Here is a 17614-nt window from a genome sequence, read left to right on the forward strand (position 1 = left end):
TATTTTGTAACATTAGACAGTCCTTTGAAATGAAAGAAATATTGAGGTTTAGCATGTCGCATGCTATTACCATGAAATATAATTAAGAATTGACATTCTTAATTCTTAAATTTGTATTTCTAATGACAATAATCGAAGTTGTTGCATGCGAAAAATTTCTTATATTTTATGTTTAAGACAAATTTAATGACTTTAACAATTAGAATTTTTCTTTGACTATGGTCTTTTCTATGCAATAAATTCCAGCTAATTGGCAGCGGCCGTAGTTGGCAACTTGCATTTTTTTGGGGATCAATTTGACCATTTAACAAACTTTCCAGAAATTCAACTCTAATGTTGAACCACTGGTCTAAGTTCACTTTGGCCGGCTATGATTTAGTCACAGAGCTGATTTTTTTTTTCTTTCTTTCAGACCGTATATTCATTTAACTCCATGTATTTTCTCTAAATATTTTTTTGTCCATTTTACTCCGAAGAATTAATCAAAATAGCCGCCCATTCAAAATAAAAACAAAAAATAGGAGGCAAATGCATAATACATGTATAATTCATATATAAATGTGTATATAATCTGTATAAACCGACTAAAAAAAACAGTAAATCCGGCCGGCTATTTGTGTAAAGATACTTTTTACTAAAGTCAATCGTTTAATTATTTCGAAAAACTCCGCCTGTATACCGTCCTAAGACCCTATAAAATAGGAGGATCGCGGTAAATTGACAAATAGTGTAAATTTATTTTCCGACTCCAACTAACTTAGAATTAAGACCTAATTATTGTTGTTGTTGCTGATATTGTATAATATTTTTGAAACAAACCAAAACCTATTCCGGAAACAAAAAGAACCCATTGGTAGTGTTCAGGACAAATTACAACAACAACAATAAGTAGAGCATGAGAAGGGTATTGTGTGCGCAGACCTTACCCCTATCTTGAGAAGGTAGAATGGCTATTTCTGCAGTGCCGACTCCAATGTTATATGTAGTGAGGCATTTGCCTTAGGCCCCCAAATTTAGGGGCCCCATTTTTTAAAGGGAGACTTTCATTAATAGCACCCTACTAAAAACATAATACAAAAGATTAGCATTAATTAATAATTAACGATATGGCAGTAAAATATTTATATATATAGAAGATTTCATTCAATTCTACTCAGCGAAAATCAAGATGTTTAAAAAGCTGTTTAATATCTTTCCCTATTTTTTCTCTTGAAACCAATCTATTCCATAACATAAATACAATTAAAAATCCTTGGTATATTCTGTTTTTCTAATTGTGTTTAGGTATAAAACTTTTATATACTTTTGTCTTCGAAATATCCATCAGTATAATTTCAGTATGATTCGATTCACTCCCCATAGGACCATAGATAACTTTCACGAGTACCAGTGTACCACAATATAATTTTCGTATAATTTATTATATTCACAATATAATTTCAGTATAATTTATTATATTTATTGTATACTTTTAGTATAATTTATTATATTCGCAATATAATTTTTATATTTTTTTGACATTTACAGTATAATTTTAATATAATATTTATACACACTGTATCATTTCAAATATGATTCACTTAAATAAACTCCCCAAATATTTCAATTGTATAATTTCAGTATAATTTTATTATGTTTACAATATAATATTAATATAATATATTATATCCACATTAATTATTCTAATTATATTTTTTGAAACATTCTAAAATTTTACTCATTAATAAGGATAAAAATAGCCTTGTGTTTACACATTAATGTTATGCATAATATTTAATCTATGCTAGTATTGCAAGAAAAATTGCTATTTATGGAATAAACAAAAAATTGATGTTCTTTTTATAAATATTTTTTAAAAAGGTATTAAGCGTGTAAGAAACTATTTTTTAAAAATAATAGGTTCATAGGTATTTAAAAAATAATATTAGTACTTTCAATACAAAAGTAGAGTTTTTAATATATAAAAAAACTTTTTAGATATATAAATAAAGTAATAATTTGACTTGCTTAAAAATAGGTAGATAAATAATTTTTCCAAGGTTTTAATTTTCCACTTCTTACTCCATTAAAATATTTACTCTCATCGTTAATTTGTTCAGGTCAATCTTTCTTTTTTCCAAACTCTTTATATTTCAGAAACCCTTACATATTTTCTGTCTTTCTCTTTGATATTTTTACTCACCTTCTTTCGCCAATATTTCATTAGTTCAAGTGTTCAACAATACTTTTAAACTTCCAATAGTTCTATACTTCTATTTCTCTATAATCTTATCTAAGATAAACAATATCTCAAGAAAAATTAAATGAGTATTATATTATCAATTGAAAAGGAATTATAACAGAAAATCGATTGTAAAAAAGATTATTAACAACTTTATATCTCAAAAAGTTAGAAGAATATACTTCAAATAAAAATATTTCTTATAATTTTCTTTTAAAAATTTAGGCTTCATATTAAGCTTTGGCCTTTGGCGTCCCATATGCTTGAGCCGCCCCTGTATTTCTGGTAGACCTCGGCTAAAAAAAAAGACGAAAAAAGAAGCAGTAGCAACAAGTAATAACACCAGCTATCAAGTTATAAGAAAATCAAAGCGAAAGAAACAACAAACAGTAATAGAAATCTACAACTATGAAAATATAAGACTAAAACTAATACTACTGGTATGGACAAAGAAAACTTCGACTATCTAACATTCTACCCTAATTCTCGACCTCCACACCCTTCTATCAAGGGTCATGTTCTCAGCAAGCTGAAGCATCACCATGTCTTGCCTAATCATCTCTCTCCGGTACTTCTTTGGCCCATATAGAGGACAAGATGCGAGAAGAGAGGCTAAAATGATTCGGACATAAAATTTGTTTTGCCCTACCGTACTGTAGCTAATTGTGGAAGACATATTAAAGTTAAGGAATTAAATCATATGTCTAAGATTTGTTTCGTTTGAAGCCAGATATGCAACGAGTACTATAATTATGAAATGCAAATTTACGATGGGTATAAAAGGGTGAGAAAAGAGTGACATTCCAACTAACATGGCCACGACATAAAAATGAAATCAAAGAAAAAATAAGGATACAATTTTTGGCAGGTACTTGTTAGTATTATTGAGGAGAGATGTGATTCTTTCTAGTACGAGTTTTGCTATTATCGTGAAAAGAGTTATGACCAATAATTAAGAAGCTTAATTAGCTTGGCTACGTACCATTTAGACTGGACGTTACAATGTGAGCAATAAAGATATCAACGTGCTATCAATATGATTGATTAATGTATTTCCGTTTATTCTTACATCTAAAATGCCACTAATTGTATTTGTATAATTATACTCTCTTGATGGTCGTTTGGTAAGAGGTATAAGAATAGTACTGAATATGGTGTTTTAGTAATGTTGGGCTTAGTTATGGTGACATTAGTTATGCTAAAATTATGCCTTATCCACTGTTTAGTTTGGTGTATTAAAAGCATTGCATAATTTCTTAAAAAAAAAAAATTGTTTGCAAAAATATCCTCCAAAATATGGGAAAAGTACTTGGAATAGGTTTGAGGGGCAATTATGTCTTTAACAATATTTATGCAAATATTAGAAACTCGTGCATTGTTAATACCATGATTTGCTATGTATTAGTTATACATAAGTTGAAAAAATATACCAAACAAGGGATTAGTAATATACAAAAATAGTGTTTGCATTATTTTTTCTAATACATCCTAGTCTCCTGCCAAACGACCCCTTAGAGTACTTGATCAATAGGCAAATTCTGAGGTTCTGAAGGTATCATGATAGATTGATAGTATATCTTGGCTATTTCAAAAATTTAAGGTATCTCAGGTATGTAATGTTTGGCTTTTCAATTCTAATATGCTACATATTTGCCATCTTCTATACTGTAAAATCTAGATTCATGTGTACAACGTAATACGAACAAACCATCTTAAAAAAAAGACCCATTTCAAGGAAGAAGATGAGGAAATGGATTAGACATTTCATCTAATATTCCATATAGATAGTTCGATTAACTAAAAATTGTCCCATAAGCAAACCATTATTTTTGTTGTTTGCATAAGCTGGGATCAAGAAATCAATTTCTATTCATTTGTCTATTACAAATGATCAATGGAAAAATCAGAATTTTCACCGAGTCAATTAAAATAGATATAAAAAAAATACATGAAGAAGTAATTTTTTTTAATATATATATGTATGTATTAACTACAGTGGAATTTGCAATAAATTGTTGTTTAAAGGTGGCTCTGCCATTGCTAATGGTTTCACAACCATGTACAAAGAAATTAAAATATGAAGAAAAAATATGAAGAAAAGACAATGAAATTCGAGATATATATATAAAATTTTACCTAACAACAGTACACAGTATAGTTACTGCTAATGGTTTCATTACCATGTAAGATGGATGTAAAAGACATAAAATGAGGAATCAAAGGGGGAAGATGAGTAATTAACAGAAATGTGGGTGCTGTAAAGCATAGCAGCTGAGGGCCTGAAAATATTTGGTAATCCAAAAAGGAAAAAGAAAATGTCTTCATCGTAGGGACAGAAGACTAGCTAGGAAAGGGCGGTTTGGCCGGTCATCAAGTGGCCGTCACCACCTCACCTTCAAAAAGAGAACTTTGCCTAATCTTTTTGTATTGACAGAATTAACCTTATTATTTTATTTTTTGAACTCCAATTAAAAAAATAATGTGAATGATACAGAATGATTATCAACCTCTTCTTTTTAACTTTTCTAAGGAGGGACGGTTCTATAATAACGAAAAAGAAAAGCATGAAGAGTGCAGGTTCTTTTTTAGAATATAATTTTAATATTAGCTTAAGGAAACACATTAAAAAATGTTTGGTTGAAATTTAAAATCATAACAATAGTTCCTATAACAGATTAATGAGAATTTCAATTAGTTTCTAATTGGAGCATAATTATAGTAATGCAAATTTTGATTTTGGTATCACATTTCAAATTTCGATGATAAAAGTGGCAAGGAGTTGATTATGGTGTTTTATAAGGTTTTCCGTTAACGCTACCAAATCAAAAGATATATTACTATATATTTTTTTAATTTATATCAAATAGAATGCCCGATAAACATTTCACAAACACCATTGCAAATTAAAGCTGAAATTTAGTCACCATTCATGAAATCTTTGAATTTTCTAATACTTTTGAATGTTGAACTAACCAAATATCTCGATATTTTAATTTATGTAGTAGTGTTTGATTGGATAAAATTTTAACCCATATTTAATATTACAAGAGACGTTAAAAAGTTTGTGAAAGCATCATATTATTAGATTTTGATTTTAAAACGTCAAATGAGTTTGAATTTATGTAATTTGTAAAAGTTGCATAAAAATGAGCGCGTATATGAATTAGGATAAAAAAGAATTAAATACAGTAACAAGGTAAAAAACTATTATAGTAGTGATTGAGAGATAAAGTTGTAATAATACAAGAAATGAGTGGCAAATGTGAGAAAAGTAGGGGAAAGCGGGCAAAATTTGAACAAAACTATTCTCCAATAGAATTCCAAATAGGGGTGGCCCCCGCCCACAGCCAATCCACCTCCTCATTGGCCCCCACCGCTCTTCTACTAGCCAAAGAAGGGCAAAGGTCTCTCTCCTCTTTCCATTTTCTTCTACTAAATACCAACAATTTCTCCAGAATCTTTCTTCATCTCTCTCTCTCTCTCTTAAATCATTTGGCACTTTTTCCAAGTTCGAAACAAAAACAAAAACTTCACTCCGAAAAGTAAAGCAGCGAAAATCAAAATCGTCGTCTCTCTCCCTCAGGTAAGAACTCATCATTTTCTCTGTTTTTTTTCCATCGATCTCTCTGTTACTCTCTCTGTGTATTATTATTGCATATATCTTTGATCTGTGAAGTTATAGTGTGTATTTCGGCTCACTAATCAGTACTGTGCTTCGAAATTGTGGAAAAAATGTGAAATTTCTAGTATTTGATCAGTTGATAGAGCTTCTACATGAAGATCTCGTTTCAGTTTTAATTTTAATTTTTTTATTTTTTAGTTCGATGTAGATCGCTAATTAGTAATCATTTTACAGTATTGAATTTTTTAGCAGAGTACTGTTTTTCCTATGATCTTCAAATTGTTGCTCGCTTTTGATCGTCTTACTTGGCTTACATGTTTTATCATCAAGCACCAGTTCATATCATGTATTAATTTTGTTTAATTATAATTACTTAAAATTCTGTAGAAAATATTTAGAATTGTTTAGTTGAGAGGTTAAATCAGTGGTGGATTTGATTATATTCATAGTGCAATATAATCAGTAGAAATGGTAACTTAGTGATTCTTACCGGAAACACACAGCTTTCGTGCCTTTATTTTCAATCAGAGTTTAAGTTTTTGTATGCGTTATATTTTTTTACACAATCAGAACATTTATAAAGTAATAAGTAATTACATACTAAGCTTTTAAGCTTTTATAAGACATTAACTTATAACCTAATAAAAGTAATAACTGATAAGTTATCGTAAGTTAAATTACATTTGTAATGTAAAAAAGTTTTACAATATGATGCAAATAAATATTTTCTTTTTTCTTCCCCTTTCGTTACGATTAGATCCTTTGGACTTTGGGAATGAGGACATGCTAGCTCAGCTGTAGTTTAATTTTCGTCAAGGCGATCGGAATATAACCCGCCTTTTGTGGGATCCACATGCTTTTTTGTTTACTTTAACATAAAATTTGCGTGATTTTAAAATTGTAAAATATCAGTAGCATATTTAGATTTGATTCCATCTTAAATACAATTTGCTATTCACTAGGCTAAATACTGTAGTGGCTTTCACTTGGGTAGAATTTTTCATTTAATTGCTTCATCTTAGTTTGCTTTCCATCTTCGTGTTTTTGTTGAAATTTTACGCAAGGAATTAATAATAATAATAATAATAATAATAATAATAATAATAATAATAATAATAATAATAATAATAATAACAAAAACAATAACAACTTAGCATTCTTATTTTCTAATTTCTTGTTTTTTTTTCATTTCTCTTTTTTTAATAGGGATTTGTTTCTATCAGTTGTCCATTTATTAAGAATTTTGGGTACTCTATTCCATTTTCTTGCTTTGTGGGATATTTATTTATCTACCACAGGACATGCGTTAGAACGTTACGAAGAGAAAATTAGTGTAATATTACACAATCGCGTAGAATAATTTAAGGTATTCTTATTCTACTTTTTGACTCATTATTTTGACTCTACGCTTAGACTCCGTGACGCTTAACGGCTTAAGACTCGATCTGTTTTACATTTCTTTATTTAATTCACTAAAAGGTTGAGGAATATCGAAGAACACAATAGTAAAATAGGTGGAATCCGAGGTAAATATTTTCATATAACATAGGTGGAATCGGAAAATAATAGTGGTAAATTTATTATAAACTGCAACGTAATGGACTCTTAACTTTGTAGCGGGAGTTGGTAGAATTTCTTTTTTGTTGTATTTGTGACCTCATCGTGTTATCGCTGTTGTTATGTGCTTTGTCATAGTCTAAAGTTCTTTTTAATTTCTAGTATTATTATATATAAGCTGGCTTGGCTCACTTGGCCAACCTAACTTTAGTACTTTTTCCTTTGTTAAATTGACTGTAGCAGAAATGGGTAGATAGGTATATAATTATATTAAATGAAGCAAACTGAAAGACGATTATTAAATCGCTAAATAGTATGGTTAAATACGTCTTTTTGTTTATATTAAATTATATTATTACCATAGATAAGCGATTTAATAAGATGAAAATGTATATAATTTACTATGGTTAAGTCATAAGTGATTGAAATTTTTATACAAAATACATGTCATGTATTTATTAATAATTTTTCAATATTATTTAAATATATGTGTGTGCGCCCATGCTCAAAAACTCTTATGGTGCAATTATTATTGGGTGCACCTCTACAAGTCAAATTGACGGTTCAAATTCTACTCCAGACGGTCTTATTTTCTGTATGGAGAATAGATATATATGTAAAAATCACTAAAATTTCGAAAAGAGTATAATTTTAAACATATAATTTTAAAAGTGCAATAAATTCATCATAAAAGACTTAAATTAAATCCGTAAATATAAATTCATCCGCTTCATTATAATCCCGAATCCGCCTCTAAATCGAAGCCGCGTGAAGGAGTAAAATATTAGGAACCGAATCTCCATTATCAGCCAACAGGGAGGCAGGAGGCCACGCTATATGCAACAAATGATGACAAGAACTAAGAAGATGCCAATTGCCATGTTTATGATGTTTTGGACTTTTGGTGTCTGTCCCACCAAGGAATTCGTGCACGGCATGATAGAGTAATGCTATCATTTGTTCGGGTCATTTAAGCAAAGTTCAATTAAATAATGCATTTACTAGCTTATAATATTTCGAAAGGATAAGATGGTAAGTCTAAGCCCGACCCGTCAAATATTGAGTTAGTATTACTATTTCTATGCCCTTTGTCTGTAGAGCCACCAAATACTCTTTTTTTTTTTTTTTTTGCTTTTCGATCCATAACTATATTTAATAATAATCTCACTTTCCCCCATCCGAAAAGGCAAAATAGAAAAAAGAAAATCAATATTGTGTAACTTTTTTGGTTTAGTTACCTCCGCTTTCTTTTTTATTTTCTTCTGTTTTGTTAATATATACTCTGTGATTTTATTAAAGAATATCACAAGAATGTATGCACGCAAACTTAATAAATAGACATAATTGTTATTCCTTGAATGGCGTTCCAAGGATTTAAAATAAAATAAAAGAAGTCACATTTCAATCACTATAGTTGTGTTGTTAGAACTATGTCATCTGGAAATCTTGATACCAGAGCTTTACGAAACCATGGAAATTAACTTTAAGATTGGAGAAAATATAAATATTATGTCCACATCGAATTATTGCTCCTTTATTTTCGTTTGTTTTTTAAATGATAAAGTCAATTTTTCTTTATATTGATACTTATATAAAATGGGCACGAATTTGGTAACAACTGTGAATATTACAAAAATGGGCACGAATTATATGCCAGTATTTTGTATACACCAATCCACACAGATAGCTTTTCTTCTTTCTTTTCAATCCCTTTTAAATTATAATGTTTGGAACTAACGTACCATATTCATATAGAGAAGTAAAATATGTTATTGTGAATTGAAGAGTTTTCACTTTTCAGCATGTCCAAACCTTTTTTAAAAGCAATACTTGTTAATTGATCTTTAACTTACTAACGTTGCTGTTTTCTATAATCCAGATACTGTAAGAACTTCACAAGGTGAAACTATTTTTAAATGGAAGCAGAGGCAGCAACCACAGATGTACCAGTGGTACAGGTTTCAGAAAAGATAGAATGCAAAGACGATCCTATTAAGGTAATGCTCGTTACTTGTTTTTTACTTCACTGTCAAGAATTTCATTTTCTTAAATGGCTGTGGTTGATATTGATATTTATATGGTATCAATGTTGGAGCTGGTAAGCTGTCCATATTTATAAATGGCTGTGGTTTGATATTGATATTTATATGGTTTAAAGTGATTTTAAGCTCATAGTTTTAGATGTAAAGGTGGCACCGGAAAAAAAAACATGAATTTACCAGATTGTTGTCAAATGTTATGCAATAAATAGTCTATGACAATCTTAATATTTTCTACTCACTGCATATAATGCATTAACTATGGGAGATCAATTTACTTGATTTCGACTAAATCATTTTTCTATTTTCCCCAGCTTAAAGCTCAAATATTATGCTTGAATGCACTGGTTAAGAAATTTCCTTATCTTCTTTTGGGGTAAATCTTATTACAGGTGCCCAATGGCGAGGCAGAAGGACAGAAGGAACATGAAGAGTCTGCTTTTGATGGAGAGTTCATAAAAGTAGAAAAGGAAGCTTTGGATTCGAAAGATGATTCACATGCTGCAGCTGAAACTTCTCCTGCAGAAGGCAAAAAGTCTGAAGGGGAGCACAGCTCAAGTATTTCATCGGCTAGCAGAGAATATCTGGAAGCACAAGAAAAAGCTAAAGACCTTGAGCTTGAATTGGAAAGAGTTGCTGGGGCATTAAAAGACATCGAATCTGAAAATGTGAAGTTAAAGGATGAATTGTCGCTCACAAAAGAGAAGATGCAGGAAACTGATAAGAAATTTGAAGGGCTTGAACTTGATCACAAGAAATTGCAAGAGCAAATTGTAGAAGCAGAAAGTAGATATAACACTGAGCTTAAAGCATTACAAGAGGCATTGCAAGCTCAAGAATTGAATAGTAAGGATCATGTTAATGTTAAGGAGGCATTCGACAGGCTTAGCCTCGAGTTTGAAAGCTCAAAGAAAAAGATGGAGGAGCTCGAGCACGAGCTGCTGACTTCTGCAGCTGAGGCCAAAAAGTTTGAGGAGTTGCACAAACAAAGTGGCTCACTTGCAGAATCAGAGACAACGAGGGCCTTAGAGTTTGAGAGATTGCTGGAGTTGTCGAAGCAGAGTGCAAAAGAATTTGAAGACCAGATGGCTTCTTTACAAGAAGAACTCAAGGGCCTAAATGAGAAGATTACTGAAAATCAGAAGGTTGAAGAAGCACTCACATGTACAGCTTCGGAGCTTTCTAGAGTTCAAGGAGAGCTAGAGATCTCAAAATCACAAGTACAAGATATTGAGAGTAAACTTGCATCAAAAGAAGCTCTTATAGATGAATTAAGCCAAGAGTTGGATATTAGAAAAGCTTCTGAATCTCAGGTAAAAGAGGATTTTTCGGCTCTTGAGCTTCTATTATCATCCACTAAAGAAGATCTTCAAGCTAAAGTATCTGAGTTGGAAGACATAAAGTTGAAGCTTCAGGAGGAAGCAGATTTAAAGGAACAATACGATGCTAAACTGAAAAGCCAGGAGACACAACTCTCAGTGTCGCAGGAGGAGCTGGCCAAACTATCTACAGAGAAAGGAGCACTTGAAGCTGCTGTAGCCGAGCTAAACAACACTGTGGTCCAGATGAAGGAATTATGTGGTGATCTAGAGGTGAAATTGCAGCTTTCAGATGAGAATTTCAGCAAAGCAGATTCTCTTCTTTCTCAAGCTTTAGCAAACAGTGCCGAGCTAGAACAGAAGCTAACATCATTGGAAGAGCTTCACCATGAATCTGGAAATGCCATAACTACTGCCAACCAGAAACATGTTGAGCTTGAGGACATGCTACAAGTCTCCAACACTGCGGTAGAAGAAGCAAAATCACTACTTGGAGAAATGGAGAAACGCTGTATTGCAGCTGAAGAAAAGAATGTGGAACTAGAACAACAAATAAATCTGGTGGAACTGAAAAGCAATGATACTAAGAGGGAACTAGAGGAGTTCTCTGGGAAAGTTTCTGAACTGAATGCCATTCTTGAGAAGACCCTGGAAGAAAGGAAACAGTTGGATACTAAATTGCAGGAGTACGAGGAGAAGATAGCTCTTTTGGATTCTGAGTTGGTCAAGTCAACTGCTCGTAATTTAGAACTTGAAGTGGAGCTTAAGACTGTCGCTGAGAAGTGCACCGAGCATGAGGGTCGGGCCAACATCACCGATCAACGCAGCCGTGAATTGGAGGACTTGATGCTGGTATCCCACTCGAAAGTAGATGAAGCAGGCAAAAAGGTTAGTGACTTGGAGTTATTGCTCGAAACAGAGAAATATAGGATTCAGGAGCTTGAAGAACAAATAAGCACATTAGAGAAGAAATGTGTGGCAGCAGAAGTAGAATCAAAGAAGCACGCTGACAGGGCATCTGAACTTGAAGCAGAAGTAGAGGCATTCCAAATGAAATCATCAAGCCTTGAGGTTGCTCTGGAGGAGACCAAGGAGAAAGAAAAGGAATTGAGTCAATGCTTGAACAATGTGACAGAGGAGAAGAAAAACTTAGAGGATGTCTACACGAATTCAGTTGAAAAACTAGCTGAAACAGAAAACCTGCTTGAGGTCCTGCGTAATGAATTGAATGCCACTCAACAGAGACTGGAAGGTATTGAGAACGATCTTACCGCTGCTGGGTTGAAAGAGAGTGAGGTGATGGAAAAGCTAAAGTCAGCGGAAGAGCAGCTTGAGCAACAAGGAAGAGTTTTGGAGCAAGCAACAGCTAGAAGCATAGAGCTAGAGTCATTGCACGATACACTTAAAAGGGATTCGGAGCTCAAAATCCAAGAGGCCACTGGCAAATTTGTTACAAGAGATTCAGAGGCACAAACGTTGAATGAGAAACTGAGGGCTCTTGAAGATCAGCTAAAGAGTTACGAGGAGCAGATTGCTAAATCTACTGAAAGTTTTTCGGCTGTTAAGGAAGAACTGGATCAGGTGTTGGCGAAGCTGGCTTCGTCTGAAACTGATAATGAAGACCTCAAAAAGAAAATCTTGGAGGCAGAGAGTAAAGCTGCAGACATTTTATCTGAAAATCAACAGTTAGCGGAGACGAATATGCTGCTTAAGAACAGGGTGAGTGATCTTGAAGAACAGTTAAACTCAGCCCATGCAGAAAAGGAGGCCAGTGTTCAACAACTAGTTTCTCATATGAACACTATCACAGAACTGTCAGAGCAGCATTCTAGAGCCTCCGAACTTCAATCGGCAACTGAAGCCCGCATCTCAGAAACAGAGGCAAAGCTGCACGAAGCCATTCAAAACTTCAGCCAGAAAGAGTCAGAAGGTATAGAGTTATTGGATAAGCTACAGTCTCTTGAAGCTCTGGTGAAAACATATGAAGAGCAGGCTCATGAAACAGCTACTCTGGCTGAAACTCAAAAGGTGGAACTAGAGCAGAGCTGCAAGAATTTGAGTGATCTTGAAAGCGTCGTTGAAGAGCTGAAAGGGAAGTGTACCGAACTTGAAAAGGAGAGAGAAGGACTAACTCAAGAGAACTCAGAGCTAAAGGGAAAAGTGACCTCAAATGAGTCTAAACTCAATGATTTAGAAGCCAAAGTGTCAGCTGCATTTGCCGAGAAGAATGAAGCAGTTGAAGAGCTTACATCCTCAAAGCAAGTTATAGACAACTTAAAAGAGCAGCTTACCTCTGAAGGCCAAAAGCTACAACTTCAGGTTAGTGCCTACCTAAACTTTGAAACGATGTTTTCATACTATGCAACGATTACTGCAGGAGGTATTTTACATCTGACAACTTACTATTCTTAAAAATTCACTGTTTACAGTTATCATCCATTTTGGAGGAAAACAACTTGCTCAATGAAACACATCAAACCTCCAAGAAGGAGCTGCAAAATGTCATTGCACATCTTGAAGAACAGTTGAAAGAACTCAAGTCAAGTGAAGATTCTCTGAAAAGTCAATTAGAAGTTTTCCAGGCTGAGATTCATCACAAGTCTGAATTGCAAAGCCGTATCAAGGAGCTTGAAGAGCAATTAGCTAGTGCTGAGGCTCAACTGGAAAAGGAGGTAATGTAATTTTTAGACAGTTCAATACACAACCAAGTATCCTTCCTTAATAGTACTACTATTAACTAAATTATAACCAATTCTGTAGCATTTTTCAAATATTAGGTTGTCATCCCAGTAAATGTTTCTGGTTTTTCCTCTTCTTCTACCATGGCATAACAATTAAACATTTACATTTTAAGCTTGATTACTAATTCACATTTGAAATGTCCAATAATACAGAAAGAGGCTATGTCCAATAAGGGCTTAGAGCAGGAGGCAACTCTGAAGAGTTCATCAGAGGAGCTGCAAGTCAAAAGCAAAGAACTCCTACTTCTACAAAACCAAGTTAAGGAACTTGAGGAGAAACTGCAGCAGGCTGATGCTACATTGAAGCATAAGGTCAGTTTTTTTCTTGAAGCATATTTGCTGGGATGGGGTATCTTGAATAGTTGAATGGAATCTGCATTTTTTAATTCTACCATTTCACATCTTTAATCGCCTCTAGTTTACAAGAATTAAAAAACATGGCATATACAAGTAACCAAAATGAACAGGGACATCTCTTAATCTTATATCTCGAGTCTTTTAGATGACTGCTTGCCTAAAATTATTATGGACGAGAGCAATGTAAACTATGTACTAATAACTGTGACCATAGCGATTGTGAAATAGCTCGAAAGATCAATGAGTTGTAATAGCTTTTAATTCAAATTGCAGGATAATGTAGAGGTGAAATCTAGGGATATTGGAGAAATGCTCCCAATTCCAACGAAGCGAAAGAGCAAGAAGAAGACGGAAGTCTCTTCAACTCAACCATCATCCAGTGAACAACAAGTTCAGCATATCGAAGGATCTTCTGCCATGACTCTGAAATTTATTTTGGGTGTTGCTCTAGTTTCAGTGATCGTGGGAATAATTCTTGGTAAAAGATATTAGTATCAAGGTGTTCGAGTTTTGGTCTTGTTTTGAGAATGGGTTATTCTTTTTTATTTTTGGGGGATACATTTGTTTTCCCCCTTTGTGATTTTTGAAAAGCAGTTGGATTTTTATTGTTGGTATCTTACTTGATAGTTGGGGGCTAAAAGTTTGTTGGGGAACTGGTTTTCATGTTTCCCTCAACTTAATTGATTAATGTAGTAATCATAAGTTGTATTTAGTTTTGGTCATGAATTTGTTTATTTAAGAAAGCATCGATTGTTGAAGATTTCAAGATTCCAGCTTTTGGCCAAACTTTTATTCTTGCTCAAGTCCGGAAAGTTGCAGCTTTTTGTGATATGTGTGTCATTTGCTTTAATTAAATCCCGAATTGGCAAGTGATAATCTTCCACATAGGTAATTTACTAAGGGATCGTTTGGTTGCTGGATAGAGTTTTGAAAGATTTAGTTCGGTAGGAATTAGTTATGCACGGGTTTGTTGTGCATGGTTTAGTTATAAAAGGATTCGTTAGTAATGTATAGACTAGTAATTTATGGATTGTAATATTTGGTCATTTAATTGTTTAATCCATGTATTACTAATACATGTATTAATATTTCACATTCTACCTTGCGTAAATTATACTCCATAGATTTATTGTATAACTTATCCATATATTGCTTATATCTCTAATGGAAAAGGCAACAAAACGTGACATTAGTTATGCTAACTTTTTTACAAAGTAACTAAAAGGCTGCCGAACATGGTATTAGTCATACTACTCCTGATACTATATGAGTAATTTACCTGTAACCAGCTACCAAACGACCCCTAATGGAAAAAGGAGAGTCAGATATACAAAAGGACAAAAAATTTCTCAGATCTATTGCAATTATTTCTTAAAAGAATAATCTTCAAGAATGACAAATACAAGTATAGACTTCTCGGAAATAGGACCAAAGTGAACAAGAGCAATTCACTTATTAGGATGTCCAAAATTCTATAGCACAATGCCATTAGAACATGATCCAACGGTTCAAATTGAACTTCAAAAAAGCATCTTAATCACACGGTTGCCATGCAGAAGCAGTCAACAAAGACAAATCTTTCCATCCCAATTTCAAACACCCATTTTCTTCAACCAAAGTATACCCTTTTGGAAACATCCCTAGTAACAAACTAGCTTGAGCAGCTGGAGTACCCGATAACGAAACGGGTAAAAACCCGATTCGTTTCAACTCATCACCCCACCTCTCTACTGGTACCTCCCCTGTCCTCTTGGGCCCACCTACAGCTACAATATTCCTAATCTCACAACCAAACAATTGCTGCTCCACCGTATGCCTTTCTACACTCTCCACACTCAATCCATCCCCTAATGAATCAAACAAAGCCGAATAATAATGCAACGCCTCAACGAATCGGCCCAAAAAATTCCCCCCGTGACTTAGGTCCTGTTCAACGATCGTGATCAATTTGGGTTGTAACAAAGTTAGTAATCTGAACGTCCCTAAATCACTCCCGGTTATATCGTAAAGGCAATGGTGCATCCAATTGACTACTATAATCTCGCCCATTTTCACCCCGAGTTGACTCAGGTCCGTTATATTTCCAATTTTGCCCTCCAGCGGTTTAAACTCAAACGGCAATCCGAACGAGTTAGCGAACTCCGTGAGTCTCCGACCGGTGGATTCCAGCAACTCCATGGAGGATCCGACGCCGGTGATCTTAACGGACCGGAGTTTCCTTGATCGAGAGGAGAGAATTTGGAACAATCCTGGCCATTGAAGTCCTTGCATGATATCGAGATCGATGACGTGGACGTGATCTTCGCCCTCCAATGCTTGGTATATAGCTTGATTTGCGGTGTAGTGAGAGAATTTGATGAGAGGACTTATCGTATTATAAGATTGAAGAGCGGTGAAGAGCTTTTGGGAGTGTGTTAGGGTTAGGGTTTTGAGATTGAGCGGAGAGTAAAAACGGAGATGTGAGCTGATGATTCTCGCGGAAAGAGCTTCCGCGAAGTAAGCAGCGACCCGTTCGGCCGAAAAGCCGAACGGAGAGGAAAGCTCGGCGATTTCGGGTAATAAATTACTCGCATCGTCGAGATTCTCCATAGCAACGCACTCAGCGCACTGGAGTAGTAATCCGAGAAGGCGAAGACCAACTGAGTCAGTATCGACAGGGAGTTGGTCTTCGCCTTCTTCGAATTGCTCCTCTTCGTTGTTGCGAGGTCGTTTAGTAAGATGAAGAGGATCTTCATCGGAGTGAACAGGTGTAAAGTCAGCAATGGAGCGCTTAGAAGACATAGAAGAAGATGAATTAGAATTAGAAGCAGAAGCAGATACAGAGAATTGTAGACTCTGGAGCATGATCACCAAACTGAGAAAGAGAAATGAAGGAGCTTAGCTATGGAGTTTGTTGTCAGAAAAAGAACATGGCAAGAATGTAAGAATTAATTTGCAGCAGAAAAAATGAGTGGTGAGGAAGGAAAGGGCGTGGTAATGGAGGTGGGGGAGATATGTGAAAAGGGTCATGACTTTTTGGAATTATCGATGTTTGTAAAGCACATTGAAGGGAGCTTTTTGTCTTTAGTGTTTGAATGTTTCCTCTAACATCAAATACTGGTAGTAGTATTATCCTCTACTCCAACAGAAAAGGTTATTAATATTACCATATAATATTCTTTATGTGTTCCAAGAGAAAAAACATGGACTACTTTTGGTTGGAGAATAATATTAGGTGTTGTACGCCTTATTTGGATGGTTGGTATGTATCGTTTCATAATATATTGTATTATATGATATTATATTATATTGTGTTGTTTGATGAATATATTATATTTTAGACAAGAGGGGTTGCTCTGATGGTAAGCAATCCCCATTTCCAACCGAGAGGTTGTGAGTTCGAGTCTCCCAAGAGCAAGGTGGGAAGTTCTTGGAGGGAAGGATGTCGGGGTCTATTTGGAAACAGTCTCTCTACCCTAGGGTAGGAGTAAGATCTGCGTGCACACTACCCTCCTCAGACCCCACTAAGTGGGATTATACTGGGTTGTTGTTGTATAGATTTTATTCGTTTATCGATATTTTATAATGTCATGCACTAACAATATAAATAATAAACTTGCAATATTATTTTAAAAAAAAAAGTATGATACAAGATAGAAGTATTGTATAGAAATGTAGTGCAAAGGATAAAATAGGACTATTTAATAATAATAATAATAATAAAAGGAAAGATGAGTGAAAAAGATAAAGTAATAATGCGGCCATACTAAATTGGTCGT

General features: G+C 34.0%; 2 protein-coding genes across 2 annotated transcripts; one reads left to right on the forward strand and one right to left on the reverse strand.

Moving 5' to 3' along the window:
- Positions 1 to 5640: 5640 nt before the first annotated feature.
- LOC104250097 (COP1-interactive protein 1) lies at positions 5641 to 14622 on the forward strand. The gene is made up of 6 exons (XM_009806650.2): positions 5641 to 5804; positions 9280 to 9397; positions 9832 to 13077; positions 13188 to 13430; positions 13653 to 13811; positions 14130 to 14622. The coding sequence occupies exons 2-6, from the start codon at positions 9317 to 9319 to the stop codon at positions 14346 to 14348; spliced, it is 3948 nt and encodes a 1315-aa protein (XP_009804952.2). The 5' UTR covers positions 5641 to 5804; positions 9280 to 9316; the 3' UTR covers positions 14349 to 14622.
- Positions 14623 to 15184: 562 nt separating this feature from the next.
- Positions 15185 to 16949, reverse strand: LOC104250098 (scarecrow-like protein 23). The gene has a single exon (XM_009806651.2). The coding sequence runs from the start codon at positions 16698 to 16700 to the stop codon at positions 15390 to 15392; it is 1311 nt and encodes a 436-aa protein (XP_009804953.1). The 5' UTR covers positions 16701 to 16949; the 3' UTR covers positions 15185 to 15389.
- Between the last annotated feature and the right edge of the window lie 665 nt (positions 16950 to 17614).

Source organism: Nicotiana sylvestris, chromosome 7, assembly GCF_000393655.2.
Source record: "Nicotiana sylvestris chromosome 7, ASM39365v2, whole genome shotgun sequence".
NCBI lineage: Eukaryota > Viridiplantae > Streptophyta > Magnoliopsida > Solanales > Solanaceae > Nicotiana > Nicotiana sylvestris.

Excerpts from the sequence above, each read along its gene's own strand:
- LOC104250097 (XM_009806650.2), top strand. The coding sequence starts at position 9,317 with ATGGAAGCAGAGGCAGCAACCACAGATGTACCAGTGGTACAGGTTTCA. Across the intron at positions 13,431-13,652 it reads AGGCTCAACTGGAAAAGGAG|AAAGAGGCTATGTCCAATAA; the intron begins GTAATGTAATTT and ends CCAATAATACAG. Across the intron at positions 13,812-14,129 it reads ATGCTACATTGAAGCATAAG|GATAATGTAGAGGTGAAATC; the intron begins GTCAGTTTTTTT and ends TTCAAATTGCAG.
- LOC104250098 (XM_009806651.2), bottom strand. The coding sequence starts at position 16,700 with ATGCTCCAGAGTCTACAATTCTCTGTATCTGCTTCTGCTTCTAATTCT.